The 14180-nt window shown below is 36.3% G+C and overlaps 3 protein-coding genes across 3 annotated transcripts in view; all 3 read left to right on the top strand.

Annotated features, from left to right (window-relative positions):
• Positions 1–1583, top strand: part of LOC107691566 (BAG family molecular chaperone regulator 4-like) — an 8366-nt gene extending 6783 nt beyond the window's left edge. Inside the window, exon 5 of the mRNA XM_016490220.1 lies at positions 537–1583. Within this exon, the coding sequence (XP_016345706.1) occupies positions 537–1025 (489 nt within the window). The 3' untranslated portion in view covers positions 1026–1583. The remainder of the gene's footprint in view (positions 1–536) is intronic.
• Positions 1584–4433: 2850 nt separating this feature from the next.
• LOC107691584 (dual specificity protein phosphatase 26-like) lies at positions 4434–6988 on the top strand. The gene is made up of 3 exons (XM_016490251.1): positions 4434–4512; positions 6200–6400; positions 6478–6988. Exons 1-3 carry the CDS (start codon positions 4434–4436, stop codon positions 6672–6674), a joined length of 477 nt encoding a protein of 158 aa, XP_016345737.1. The 3' UTR covers positions 6675–6988.
• LOC107691565 (radial spoke head 14 homolog) overlaps positions 6525–14180 on the top strand; it is a 24798-nt gene continuing 17142 nt past the window's right edge. Inside the window, exons 1-8 of the mRNA XM_016490219.1 lie at positions 6525–6584; positions 7350–7469; positions 7666–7880; positions 8363–8465; positions 9335–9453; positions 9535–9760; positions 9875–10011; positions 11297–12139. Coding sequence (XP_016345705.1) covers positions 7682–7880; positions 8363–8465; positions 9335–9453; positions 9535–9760; positions 9875–10011; positions 11297–11535 — 1023 coding nt within the window. The 5' untranslated portion in view covers positions 6525–6584; positions 7350–7469; positions 7666–7681 and the 3' untranslated portion in view covers positions 11536–12139. The remainder of the gene's footprint in view (positions 6585–7349; positions 7470–7665; positions 7881–8362; positions 8466–9334; positions 9454–9534; positions 9761–9874; positions 10012–11296; positions 12140–14180) is intronic.

The raw sequence follows: 14180 nt of genomic DNA, 5'->3' as shown, positions 1-14180 counted from the left end.
ACAGGCCAATCAGAAGAGAGGCTCATGAATATTAATTAGACAGGCCAAAATCGACCTGTTCTCAGCAGAGCTTTTGAGATTAGCTGTAAAAATATATTGAGATGGTTTTTGGTACTTATACCGCAAATATATATTCTTAAGGACAGAAACTCCAGAAAGGTGTAAAATATGTGACCTTTAATACATTACACTTTCATGAAAACATTTGCAATTGGTTTGTAAAAGATTTGTAAAAAAAAAAATGTTTCAAGTTCTTTAAAGCAGTAAATAATTTTACGAATCAGTTGATTCACAGCTTTGAAAAGCTTTGTTTCTCTCATCAATAGCATATAAAGTATGCATGTCTCGAAAAATCGGGTTACACGCATAGGCCTATAGTTTGCTCGTAATGAAAATTGTCACATGCACTATACATATATTTTAGCTTACTTGTAAAAACCAAGTATACTTTGGATTTAACACATGCAAAACTGGAATTGGTATATTGTGTAATATTTAGAGCTTTTTTATTATCTAAATGAATATCTCTCTCTTAGGATCCACCATATCACAGTCAGCTTCATATGCACCCTCGAAACCAGCCTCCAGGCTCCAAACCACGAGCCAGCACTCCAAACCCAACTCCAACTCCACCCAAAGCCGCCCAGTTCAGCGCTCCGCCTCAAATCTACAACAAGGCTCCCTCTGGATGTGGAGGACCCGAGCCCAAACCAGCCCAGAATGAACAACCTCCAACGTCTTCCCGCCAAGGGTCGTCCACTCCAGCCCCATTAAGCGATAATCCCAGCCTGGCTCGAGTTCAGCAGGTTCTGGCCAGAGTTCAGCTCCTCCAAGAGGACGTGGATGAGTTTGTAGGGAAAAAGATGGACAAGAGCTACCGGTGCCTGGAGGAACTTTTGACAAAAGAGCTGCTGGAATTGGACTCGGTGGAGACCAACGGGCAGGACGTCGTTCGACAGGCTCGCAAAGATGCCGTCCAGAGGATCCAGGCCATCTTGGACCACCTTGAGAAAAAGGCTTTCTAATAACAGGGTGGATTGATTATGATGGTTCTGGTTGTTCTTTTTTTTCTTTCTTTTTAATGGTATCTTCTCATGATAACAGATTAGGATTTTCACAGTTGCCAGTTAGTTTGCCAGCATTAACTCTGTGGTGTTTTGGGGTCGCGTACCCTACTGATGGTAATGTATTAGTTGAAATACAGGCGCAAAATGTCCTAATCATTGCAGTGCCATACTCAAACCAGCCTTCTGACATCCAGCAAAGAGCAGCAGTCTGACATCTGCTCAGAATTAAACATAAGTCTCATTGCATAACACCATCTTAAGACTTTCGTTTTTTTTTTTTTCTTGAGTCTAGGATAAAAAAAAAGGATAAAAAGGATAAAAAGGATCCTGAAAGGATAAAACAGAGCTAATTCAACCACATTTTAATACTTCCATTGGTTTTTGGTAGCACAACTTTTCAAGATCAGAGCCTTTTACACTTGGAATGTTGTTAAGCACTGCTATTACACCAATACATTCTTGATTTTATTGTAAAATATCTTGATTTATAAATAAAAGAAGGTCAGTTTTTTGTAACTCACTCCATTTAATTTCACCCATTTTCTGTTGTATTGTCTATTAGTTTTATCACCAGTTTCATTCAGTCACCTTCCTCATGGAAATTAGCCAAATTTCAGCATCAAAAAGGTCCATTCTCCAATGCATGCAATGCACGAAACACTGCTCACACGAGTCACTTTCAAACCAAGCAGCTCTCTGTTGATTAGTGACAAATTGCCATTACACAAAATTCCTATTGAAATTATTGGATTTCGCTGGCAAAATTTCATAACCGTAAATGTGACTGGACCTTAAGTGATTACACATGCCAGTTTTTGATTCATATCATGGTTCTGTCTCATTACAAACCCACATCTTGGATGGATCTCAGACCAACTCTCACACTGCAATTGGATCCATAGTTCATGTTTCATTACAATTTTTCCAGGCCTCATCTGGATTTTAAAGACCCCTTAAATTAAGAAATGGTATTTTGTGGATTTTAGACCATATTTGTTAGCTTTTGAGACCATCTTCATGCTAGTATACTATTAAAAGTTGACGAACCTTCAGTACCACTTGCCTCTAACAAGCAATAGAGAGTAGCAAGCAAATCATGGTTTTCCAAGGCTGCGATGTATACTAGGCTATTTTATAAAAAGACAAACTCTTTGATATGTTTTGCCCCAACTTCGTTATAAAAAAATTGCATTCATCAAACCACTGGACATAGTCTTTAATGATCAATGAAGCCTACACTTCATCTGCTGTGGTCACTTCCTTTGATTGTGCACCTGCATCTCAGTTCATTTTTTTAGTACATTTGTTTACATCCTGCAGTTCGGAGGACTTTTGGCTATTGTTTGTTTCCTTTGTTTGTGTGACTACTGATCTGTAGCTGATTCAATGCATCTGCGTCAGTGTTCAGGTGGCAGTAGCCATCTGCGGGCCTGTATACAGTCAAACAGGAGGCCTTTTTTAAAAAGACAAAGAAATAATGTACAGTTTATATCTGAAGGACTGGAGCAGGGATGCGGATTATGGACAGAACATCAGCACTTCTTCATGGAATAAAAGTTCCCTTTAACTTCACTACATTTAATACTTTGCACAAAAGTCACTGACTGACATCATGGACCGTTCAACAGGTCTTCCTCCTACCACACAGATTTTATGTCTGTTTTGTAACCAGGAAAAACAGTGCCATAATATCAGCAGGTGCTTTTTCATACCACAACAGAGAAGTATCTCAAATACAAAAAAACTGCAAATCAACTGAGCTCTGCATGAAGTCTCGGATTCCACGTTTATCTTTACTGTATGTGTTTTCGCTCGCTCTCTTTCTGTACATTTTCTCTTATGTATACCTGAAATTGTTTATTAGATTAATCTTTACAGAAAAAAAGAAACGTATATTTGTATAACGAATATATTGAAAACACAAATCCCAAGCAAGGACCAAAAACCTGCCTGCTGAAGTCCCCATGTAAATGTAATGCATGTTTTTGAACACAAGCGGGGACTGTTTCTCTATCATGTTGTAGGACTGAATAAAGGTCAACTGACTGTAGGGTCTCGTATTAAAAATCAAGACATTCAATTCAACAGATTGTGTCATCGGCTCAGGACATATTTCTGTAGACAATATATGAATTTATTTACATTAGTCGCTTCACTGTAATAGCCCATTTGCAAACCATAAGATACTCCGTCCTTTCCAATAAAGAACAGAAAAAATATATAATGTATCATTTAAGTTTTCATTTATTGTTGAATCCTAATATGCTCAAAACATAACAATCAAAACAATTATACTTGCAATTTATGAAAGAAATGCCAAGTTATACAAAGACTTATGCTTTGGTTTTGTGTAAATGCGGTCACATTTAGTATTGTACGGGGCGAAAGATTCATGTTTCAAACATAGGCTATTTGTAGCGGGGACCAGCAGAAAGCTGCTTGGTTTTAAAGTGATTTTCCTGTCTGAGTTGCTCTACATACATCAATAGACCTTTTTGCCCACAAAATTTCGTAACCTGACCGCATCTTTACCATTTCACCGAGTCCGACTTGCTGCATTCTGATTGATTATTATGTACGTACCAGAGCCGTTAAAAACTGCTCCAGTGAGTACGGAACTGGAAGGCCAATCACAATGCAGTATGTAAATAATGTAAGTAAGAAGTCCAATCACAATTCAGTATTTAAATAATTGTATGTAAGAGCACCAATAACAATCCAGTATACGTAACTGATAAGTGGTATAGATTCAAATATTAGGCTACAATAACGCCATAAGTTTGAAAGGTGAACATTTAAAAAATGTAAGTCAGAATTTTCACAATTTTACTTTATATTACTGAAATAAAGTATAATATAAAACAACATTTTTTTTTTTAGTGGCCAACACCTAACTGACAACCTAGAAATCATAATTCACTAATTCATGTCAATTTATGTTAAATTTACAGTTATATATTTACTGCATCGCCTTAAAAGGTGTTATTTATGTTGTATTATCAACAAAAGTACAAGGCCGGTGAGAAATGACCCGTAGATTAAAGCAAACTGTCTGTAAATCATCGAGCAGATCCCAGTATGTATCACATTGCATGTGTAAATGATCAGAGCCAAGAGACTCCCTATTCCTAAAATAACCCCTGCACTGGCATCCAAAACACGGCTTTCATTCACGCACACTATGAACTGACAGTCTGAATAACTCTAACAGACGGACCTGATACAGTGTTATTGCAATATTACCGAAAGCAGTGGACACCAAATGCCCATTTACACTTTAAAATGTCTTACAGGTCGAAGTATTCAGACGGTACCTCACGTTCAACTCAAGCGGTGGTTGACTTCACCTCTCCCGGTTTAGCGGTGATGGAGGTCGAACGTCTTCTGGTCTCTGGAAGAGCCGTCATCTCTAACGCGGATGAAGTCTGGCCCAGTCTGTACATCGGCAACATGTAAGCACACTGCAGCTTTTCCTAATTCATTCGTAATTATAGCTTACATATGCGTAAAAATTACACCTTTTTGGTACAAAACGTATTTTTAATGCTTATTAGTAAAGTTACGTAGTTATCTGCACGAGTTGCTGCTGTTCCTAATGCATGTTGTTGAACACAAGAGGGAACTGTTTCTCTAGAAATGACTAATAACAAAGACTATAGAAATACTATATATTGAAAGGGACTTTGCTAATAATAACCAGTGTTGGGGGTAACGCATTACAAGTAACGCGAGTTACGTTAAAAACAAACAAGCAAGCCCTGTCCAGATTTAAAAAGTAACGCAGAAGTAACGTAACGCATTACTTTCCATACAAAGTAACTAAGTAACGTAATTCGTTACTTTTTTACGGAGTAACGCAATATTGTAATGCGTTACTTTTAAAGGTAACTTTCCCCAACACTGATAATAACTAACAAGTCTTTTCAACCCAAAGAATATTTTAGATGATCAAACACTTCAAAATTGTGATATGTAAACAACGCAGTCAGTTCTACTAACAAGAACAGAGCATCTACTAACAGTGTTGGGGAGTAACTAGATACATGAAACGTTAACGGAATTACATAATTTAATTACAAAATAAATGTAACTGTAATCAGTTACTGAGAAAAAAATGTGTAATTAAATTACAGTTACTTATAAACATTTTAAAGATTACAAAGGGGGTTACATCTGAATTTTTTTAATTTATTTATTTTTTACTCGCATACAGATTTAATTGATTTCTTTCCCAAATTGCATTGACTGCTTTGAGACACAAATGTTTCAGGAGTTTAGGACACAGAATAAAACACATTTATTCAATAATTGTTTTATTTCCTATTTGGGTTTATGTCTATGCTTTATTTTATTTTTTTAAGATGAACTGTTAGATGCCAGTGTTTCCTGTATGCAAAGAACTGATTTCAAAAACCGTTTTATAGCTATTAAACTATTTCTTGTTATGATTTTAAATCTGTATTTAACCTCAGAATGATTTCAAAGTGAAAAGAGGTGTTAAAGTCTGATTTTGTGGTGGCTGTGCTTTTAAAATAAATGATTATAATCTTAATTGAAATGATGAAAGATTCTGAAGGTTAACCCTGCCTGGTTTAAACGTGTGAAAATGATTATCAGTTGAAAACATTTGTTGGAAATTTAGAAAATGAATCAAAAAGTAATCAATTGTAATCAGTTACATTACTTTAATAAAGTACTTGAAATACTTACACTACTTATTACATTTTAAATAGGGTAACTTGTAATATGTAACCTATTACATTTCCAATGTAACCTTCCCAACACTGTCTACTAATAATCAGAATCAGAATTAGCTTTATTCACCAGGTGTGCAAACACACGAGGAATTTGTTGTGGTTTTTTAAGGTGCTCCTGGTACATACATACATGCATACATACATACATACACATCTGACATGAGAACAGAAAAAACAAAACAAAAAAACATTTAAATAGTAAAACTTAACAATAAATGTGTATGAATCCGGAACAGTAGATTTATGTACAGATTTGTGCATCATTTACTCTATATAGAACTGTATAAATAAAGAGATATGCATATGTATTTACATAATACTTGAGAAAGAGGCAATAATTAAGGACGTAGAATGAATTACGGAAATTAATTACAGAGGAAAACTGTGCAGAGATCAGAAGGCATCGCTTCACTCATGTCCTGAACTGCGCCCACAGCTCCAGACGTGGCGGCGAGATCTATGATGGCATGGGCATCACATACATGGGCATAGACGCATATGATTCACCCACGTATGACATGAGTGCCAACTTTAACAAAGCTGCTGAATTTATACATACAGCGCTGAAAGAGGGAGGTAAGCATGTGTCCAAAAACTAACCCAGTCTTCCTTCCTGCAGCTGAGAGTGATTAAACTCTATCTTCTAATTGAAGGCAAAATCCTGGTTCACTGTCATGTTGGAGTGAGTCGATCAGCAACTATAGTTTTGGCATATCTGATGCTGAAACACAACATGACGCTGGTGGAGGCGATCCAGAAGGTAAAAGAGGGAAGAGGCGTCTTTCCCAACCGAGGCTTCCTCAGACAACTCATTGACCTTCATATTAAATTATACGGCTACAGACACTAGACACACAACAGCCATGAGACACAATGAAAATCGAGCAGGCAGGAGAAATATGGATCAATGTGGGTTTTAATATTTTTGGAGCAGAAACTTTGTGCAGCTTGTTCATTTGAAATGTATTTGATCCATCTTACTGATTTGTATGGTTTTATTCAATTCAAATAAATTTTAAATGAACATATTAAAATGAACATACCTGACGAAGTATTATCTCTCTTGCTTTTATTAACTGAGTAAAGATTAACATACATGGCCTTTCATTCAAATGCAAATATTCACCAATATACAATTATATGCATATAAAAATAAAACAGAAAAAGGGGGAAAGGAGAGAAGAAGAAATAAATAAATAAATGTTTAAAACCTTCATTATATAGCTTTTATTGCTATTTAAATTGCCTATAACTTTTTTTGATATAATTTCTAATACTGTCTATGTACAGCCTTACTTCAGTCCAAAAAAAAACATTAAAATGGTGGCTTTATTAGTAAATTTGCATGTATGAATGTGAAATATATATTCAAATAAGTACTTTAATTAAAAGCAACTTTCATCCTCTTTAGAATGTTCAGTGAAGCCAAAAGGTGCTTTTTTCCCATAAACGCGAGAGAGGTCTTGAACACTGAAGACTTTAATTTAATAATTTCTGTGCTGTATTATCTGTCCTGCTGTTGAAGGAATTACGGAGTTACGTCACTGCCTGAGAACGGCGTAGCGTTAGTTCCGGAGTTACCATAACAACCGAACTATAGACGGAAATAATTACAAGCAGCGGACCATACAAACCAGCGAATACGGTATTATTGTCTTTAACAATTTGTAGGTCTGCAAATTCTGATTTTGAATGCTCGTGCAAATGTATTAGGAATACTTATTCACATTTAGAATGTAAAACGACGTGTTGAACCCTCAAAAATCCTACAAACTTGAGACTCGGTCAGTAAAATAACTAACTTTTCAATATGTAAATACATAATGGAATCACATTTGAAGCACCCTAACGAAGAAGATGGCAAGTCCGCAAACATCCGAGCAGCCCCCGCCGCATATTGACCCCACACAGGCGCCGGTGGCTTTCGGTAGCTGGGCGATCCCGAAGCTGATGCTGGAGCTGCAGGACGCGGAGCTGTTCACCCGGCAGAGGGCGCTCGCTGCACTCTGCGACCTCGTCCACGACCATGAGCGGGCCTATGAAGCCATTCTCAGCGGTAAACTCGTCCTTAAAGGGATAGTTCACCCAAAAAAATTGAAATGATGTCATTAAGTACTCACCCTCATGTCGTTCCAAAACCGTAAGACCTTTATTCATCTTCGGAACACAAATTAAGATATTTTTGATTAAATCTGTAATGCGCTGCCATTGTGGAGAGAGTATCACAACACATGCGCTTGCTTCCGGTTCATGTAAACAATGCGTTTCTGTGCCTTGCTCGTGGTATAGTAACCTTGCTGTCTATGGGAGGGTTTCCTTCAAAATTTCATCAAAAATATCTTAATTTGTGTCCTGAAGATGAACGAAGGTCTTACGGGTTTAAAACGACATGATGGTAATTAATAATGACAGAATTTTCATTTTTGGGTGAACTATCCCTTTAAGAAACCCTATTGTCCATCCTAAGAAACAAAGTAAATGCTGAATTTTTTTACAGTCTTTGTTTTTAGTCAAACTGTTTCTTTCTGTTCCTCAAAGGGTGTATGGAAAGACTTAAAGTTTTGCTGCAAGATGAAGATGAATTAGTCAGGGTCAAAACCACTGAAGTGCTTTATGTGCTTGCTTCACACAGCTTGGGAAGGTGAGTCATGCAAGAAATCAAGGGCTGACAGTTTTAGTTTGTGTAAGCTTTTGGCATGTGAATGTGCTTGGCCCCGCATAGTAGGCTATGTGTTATTTATGTCGAATTATGTCAGTATATTTCACATATTGAGTATATGGAGACAGTATGTGGAGTTAGTTAAACCTTAACAATGCTTAACAAAAATGAATATATTTATTTAGGTATATTTATTTTATATAAAAATATATTTATAAAATACACTTGTAATATTTAAATTTATATATTTTTTATAAAAAGAAAATATGCAAGCTGAAAATATAATTAGACTAAAGTTTAAAAGATTTTTTTATAGATAAATACTTTTTTCCAATAAGGATGCATTAAAATGATATTTTATAATGTGAAAAAAATGTGTTACAGTTTCCACAAACATATTGAGCAGCGAACACTGTTTTCAACAGTGATAATAATAAGAAATGTTTCTTGAGCTGCAAATCAGCTTATTTCTGAAGAATCATGTGACACTAAAGACTGGAGTAATGATACTGAAAATTCAGCTTTATCTTTGCAGCAATAAATGAAATTTTTAAATGGAAAACAGTGCAAAAACATTCCACAGTATTACTGTTTTTACTGTATTTTTGTGGGGGGGTTTAACACGGTCTTGATGCTTTCAAACATGTAAAGTTTGTTGTTTCCAGTAAGAAAAATGGTCTTTTTTGCCCAAAGAATATTTTAGAGCATTTTAGATACTTTGAAAATTTTATATTTAATATGGAGGGGATATTTTTAAACAACACTAAAATACCTGCAAGAGAAGTGATTTTTGCCATTTTGACTTTTGGCTTCCAAAAATATTCAGTATATAGATATGTTTGTTCACACAGAGATGCCTTTTTGAAATTTGACATTGTGGGTCCCCTCGCAAACCTGATTGAGGACCCTGTGAATGCCTGTCGTAAAAACGTGCACCAAGCACTCAACAGGATCGCTGAATTTCCATCAGGTGACTAATCTTATACTACTTATACAGAAAATGTGTTTCAGAAGCTTTTCTTTTGATGAGTCCTCTGTTATGTCCCTACAGGAGCAGTGTTCATGGTGTCTATGGGGCTGGTGCCCAAACTGGTGCTGAAGGTCTCAGATGAAGAAGAGAGCATCCGTGCTTTAATTCTCTCCACACTGAGCTGCTGTGTGAGTGTGAACGCCCTTCCTGCGCTGGAGAGTGATGCGGTTCCTGTCCTGAGAGATCAGCTGTCTCACCCCTCCCATGCCATCCGCCAGGCAGCCACATCTGCTTTAGTGGGAATCAGGTAGGTAGCATAGCACACAACAGTCTAGATCAGGTTAAGTTCACTAGGGTGAGAGATCAGAGCAGATATTATTTTAAAATAAAAAGCATGCATTTTTCTCCTTTCCTCTCTTAGTGTGCCTGCAGATGGGAAGATGAAGGTGTGTGAGGAGAATCTTCTGCCCATATTAGTCAAGCTGCTGTCGGATGATGAGCAAGGAGTTGTTGCTAATGCTGCAGGAACAATTATGAACACGGCCATTATCACTAAGGGTCAGCACAAAATCAAGTTTCAGCGTGCATTTTTGTAATTTATGAGTTGATGGTGAAGTCAGAAACTTTTCAGCATCTATTATAGTGCTGTATGTAAAGATTAAAGGGACAGTTCACCCAAAAATGATAATTTAGTCATTTATTCGCTCTCATGTCGCTCCAAACCTGGATGACTTTTTTTATTTTGTGGAACATAAATGTAGATGTTTTCGTTACCAATTTTTGCCTACATTCTTCAAAATATGGTCTTTTCTGTTATAAAGAAGAAAGAAAGTCATACAGAGTCATGAGGGTGAATAAATGATGAGAGAATTTACATTTTGGGGTGAACTACCCGTTTAAAACCTCTAGATGGGGTTGATGTTAGTTATATGCACATACATTAGATCTGGGGTTTTCAGACTTTTTGATGCCATGGACCTACAAATATGATTGGTCACCTCGCAAGAAGGGACCCCCTAAAGGCAGCTAGATATTTTCAAGTATAACGACAAAAATGAAAAACAGAAATTGAAAATTAGGTGCTCATCCTGAACAGTAGAGGAGATTCAACTCAAAAAATGTAAAAATTAGAAAATGTAGAAAAACTGGCAACACTCACTTTACAACAATGTTATTTTAGTATCATGAGATACTATTATAGTTTTTAATAATAATTAGAATTCATTTTTATTTATTTTATTTTATTTGTAAAGTTTTAATATATTTTGTGAGTTTTTTCATGTTTATAATTTTTTTTAAATATGCCTGTATAATTTGTATTCTTTTTTTCAGTTTGAATTATTTTAGAACATTAAGTTGAACTAAATGAAAATAACACGTTGCCTTGGCAACTAGCTGAAATAAAATAATTTTCGCATTTTTTAATATTTCATTTTATTTGAGTTAAAGTTTAGGTTAAAGTTAATTTGTAAAACTATAATAACCCTGGTCTACTTAATTTCTTTAAAACTGATGTTTTGACCAGCATCAAGACCATCATCCGACATTGAAGTGTTTCTTAGGTGTTTTAAAAGAACCTTTACAATAGGCAACATTATATCAGAATCTGTAGATTTTATTTGATAATTTTTTATTTCTTACAAGTTATCAATTAATTATTATTCTTATGTATTACATAATTAAGTATTATTTAAATACACTTTTTTACACAATTTTTTTTCTCTGCACTTTCCCTCTCACCCCTTAGCACTCCCTTGTCGCCCTTTGGGGGTCCTGGACCCCACTTTGAAAACCCCTATATTAGATTAGACTAGGCAAGATCTCATTGTCTGTCTGTTTCCAGGTAAGACTGAGGCTCTGAACGCAGGTGCCATCGCCCCTCTGCTGCAGCTGGTGGTGAGTGAGAATACAGCGGTGTGTGTCAATGCCCTCCGTGCCCTTACAGTCCTGGCAGAGGTTCCTAGGGCCCGGGCAGAGCTGCTGGAGCATGTGCCTCTGCTGAATACCAGACTAACACACCCCAACACCATCATCCAAAGAGCTGCATCCACTGCCATTGAAGTCATCTCCTGGAAACCATGAGAGAAACAAGAGTTCTCCTGATACAAGACCTGGTGGTGTGATATAAAAGAAAGAATTAGCCACATAAAACACACTCATTTTATAAAGAAAAATAAAGTTAAAAGATCAGAATAATATTAAGAATTCTGGTGGATGTGACGTTGTTTGTTTAGAACGCAAAATCTGCGTAGCAACTATTCCAACTTGCGTACGTGACTGAAACGTTTCATAAATGTTAATTAATATAGTATAGACGTGATAAACGTATACTGAAAGGCAACATATGTCGTTTTCGTTTGGTGTGGTTTAATCCCGGTGTAGTGTAAATGTGCAGTGTCATGTTTTCGGAAAACCCCTCGGTGCGGCGAATGGATTAAACCAGCGGTCAACGGCAGCGAGCACGTTCTCGCTATCTGTCACACGGCATGCGGAGTCACGACAGATAAATGTTTGTGGCTAGTATTTGGCAACCAGTCCGAGCGAATACAGGACACGCGCTGAGTTTGGTTTGCCCGCTCCATTCTATAAAGTCATATTTATTTTTGTGGAATTAAGCGGGAGGATTATATCGCAGGGAGGAGTGCAGGTGGAGGCTTTGTATTTTGGGATCATATTTGCTGGATAGGTAAGTTTATACTTCACATACAGTATCTGTTTGAATAAATTCAAGTGAAATTATTTGAGCCAGCGCAAGAAATGCTCCAGGATTCTACCGCAGCGAGTGCCTGTCTGTTACTCAAACATCTATAACATATAGTATTGGTTAGCCTACTTATTTAAGTCGAATGGTAATATTAAAGTAATCAAACCAAGTGCACGTTGTGGCATAAGAAGATGTGTCTTGTCTCTTCGTAAAGATAAAATCACAAATCGCCACAGGATTGATGTAGTCTGCGAGATTATGGCAGTGGGTGATGCGATGCTTTTACATAACACAAGGCGACAGAACCGGAGAACAGGTGCCTATGGCAAGCCATTTCAACACTTAATAGTATCCGTTTCATATGTGACTAGTACTTGCATGTTACTAGTAAATAATAATAAAGCAACTAGAATCTATTTCAGTTTGACTAGCTGTTGACTAAAAGTTGATTTTCTGCTATTCATCATCCCTGTATAGTGGCAAGTAACTATTCCATTTTTACCTGGTGACAAATTTCACATGCAATTTGGCAAAGATAGAAATGACTAGCACATATTTGCTGGTGCTTATTTCAGTTTTATTCATTAGATGCTAACTATCCCAATGGTTGCTAGTGTCTATTCTAGCTTTAATTTATTAGCACTAGATACCCATCCTATTTATTAGATACTAGTCTCCCTGGCCTGGCCTCTGATGGCTTGGCAATGGGAATAAGTTTTACGTGTTTAGACATAGGTCAGATGTCCAGATATCGAATATGTATGTGATTCAAAGCCACATTTAGAAGTGGCTCAGAAGGATGCAAAAAATCTATCTCGTGCAGATTTTTGTGTTTGCATGTGTGCAACAATATCCAAACTGTGTAAAAAATTTGATTTTTTTGTGCCAGTGTAAATGCAGCCTATATGAGATAGAAGTATCTATCCCAAATATTAATAGTAACAATTTATATCTCACTAGTTACAACTGCTTTCTGTACTTGACATATGTAATGACTAGTCGAAATCACTGCTTTAAAAACCCCTGCCTAGATGAAAAATATTATTAGAAATACACAGTAGTCTCTAGGGCTGCACGATAAATCGCATGCAATATTTAATGCGCATCTTGTCAGAAAGCCGGTTTTGCGCAACTCATCAGTGAACAATGGCTCTGTGTAGTTAATGCTGCTCAATGTGAAAGCCCGCAGGTGATGGAGAATTACCGCTGATTACAGAACCGGCTTTACTGATAAGATGCGCGTTAAATATCGCATGCGATTTATCGTGCAGCCCTAGTAGTCTCTAAAAAATATGTATGCCTATTCAGTTACTTCTAGAAAAACTGGAATAGATACTAGTAACTATCTGAATAGTTGCAAACAAAAAATACTAGTACCTAATGAATAACTAGTACAAGTAAACACTATAAACAATATTTGAAGAATATTTGAATATATATATATATTCACAAATATATGTGAATATTTGGTGTCTGAACCACTGATTGCAAAACAATAGTTACTTGTCACTATTTGGAAAGCAAAGCATATGGCTTAATAGCTAATTTAATAGGTATTAGTTACCACTGAAATAAGTACGTTTCTAATAAATAGCAGCCAGTTAAGGTAAAAAATATATATACTAGTCACTTGGATTTTTTACTGGTAATTCAAAAAATGAATCACTAGTTGTAACGTAATAGCAAAGCAATAAATGATACAAATGGATTGCCATAGATGTGTGACACTGATGGAGAAAAAAATTAGTCTGAAATGTAAAAAGAATATTCTCAACCATTTTACATCCTGCTCTTTGAAAACAGTGAATATGTTTGTATACGGTGCATTCTTTAGTTGCGTCATTCTATATATAACGCAAACAATTTTGAGGCAAATCCTACAGGCTATATCTTATATTCTAAGTTGTAGCTTTGTTTTAAGTGTTTCGCCTGAAATCTCAGAGGAATATACAGTGTGTTAATTACTGAGACCATCAGTCCCCTGATCATAAGAGATCTTAATTATCAGTAGCTGATGCAATAA

The sequence above is a fragment of the Sinocyclocheilus anshuiensis genome, unplaced genomic scaffold, assembly GCF_001515605.1.
Source record: "Sinocyclocheilus anshuiensis isolate Anshui unplaced genomic scaffold, SAMN03320099.WGS_v1.1 scaffold630, whole genome shotgun sequence".
Taxonomy (NCBI): domain Eukaryota; kingdom Metazoa; phylum Chordata; class Actinopteri; order Cypriniformes; family Cyprinidae; genus Sinocyclocheilus; species Sinocyclocheilus anshuiensis.
The sequence above is the reverse complement of the archived record's forward strand: the minus strand, read 5'-3'. Positions and strand labels throughout refer to the sequence as shown.

What these genes read in the sequence shown, in the direction of transcription:
- LOC107691584 (XM_016490251.1), top strand. Translation starts at nt 4,434, where the DNA reads ATGGAGGTCGAACGTCTTCTGGTCTCTGGAAGAGCCGTCATCTCTAAC. An exon ending in CTGGCCCAGTCTGTACATCG is followed by an intron (nt 4,513 to 6,199) that starts GCAACATGTAAG and finishes AATTAATTACAG; the next exon opens with AGGAAAACTGTGCAGAGATC. An exon ending in TACAGCGCTGAAAGAGGGAG is followed by an intron (nt 6,401 to 6,477) that starts GTAAGCATGTGT and finishes TTCTAATTGAAG; the next exon opens with GCAAAATCCTGGTTCACTGT.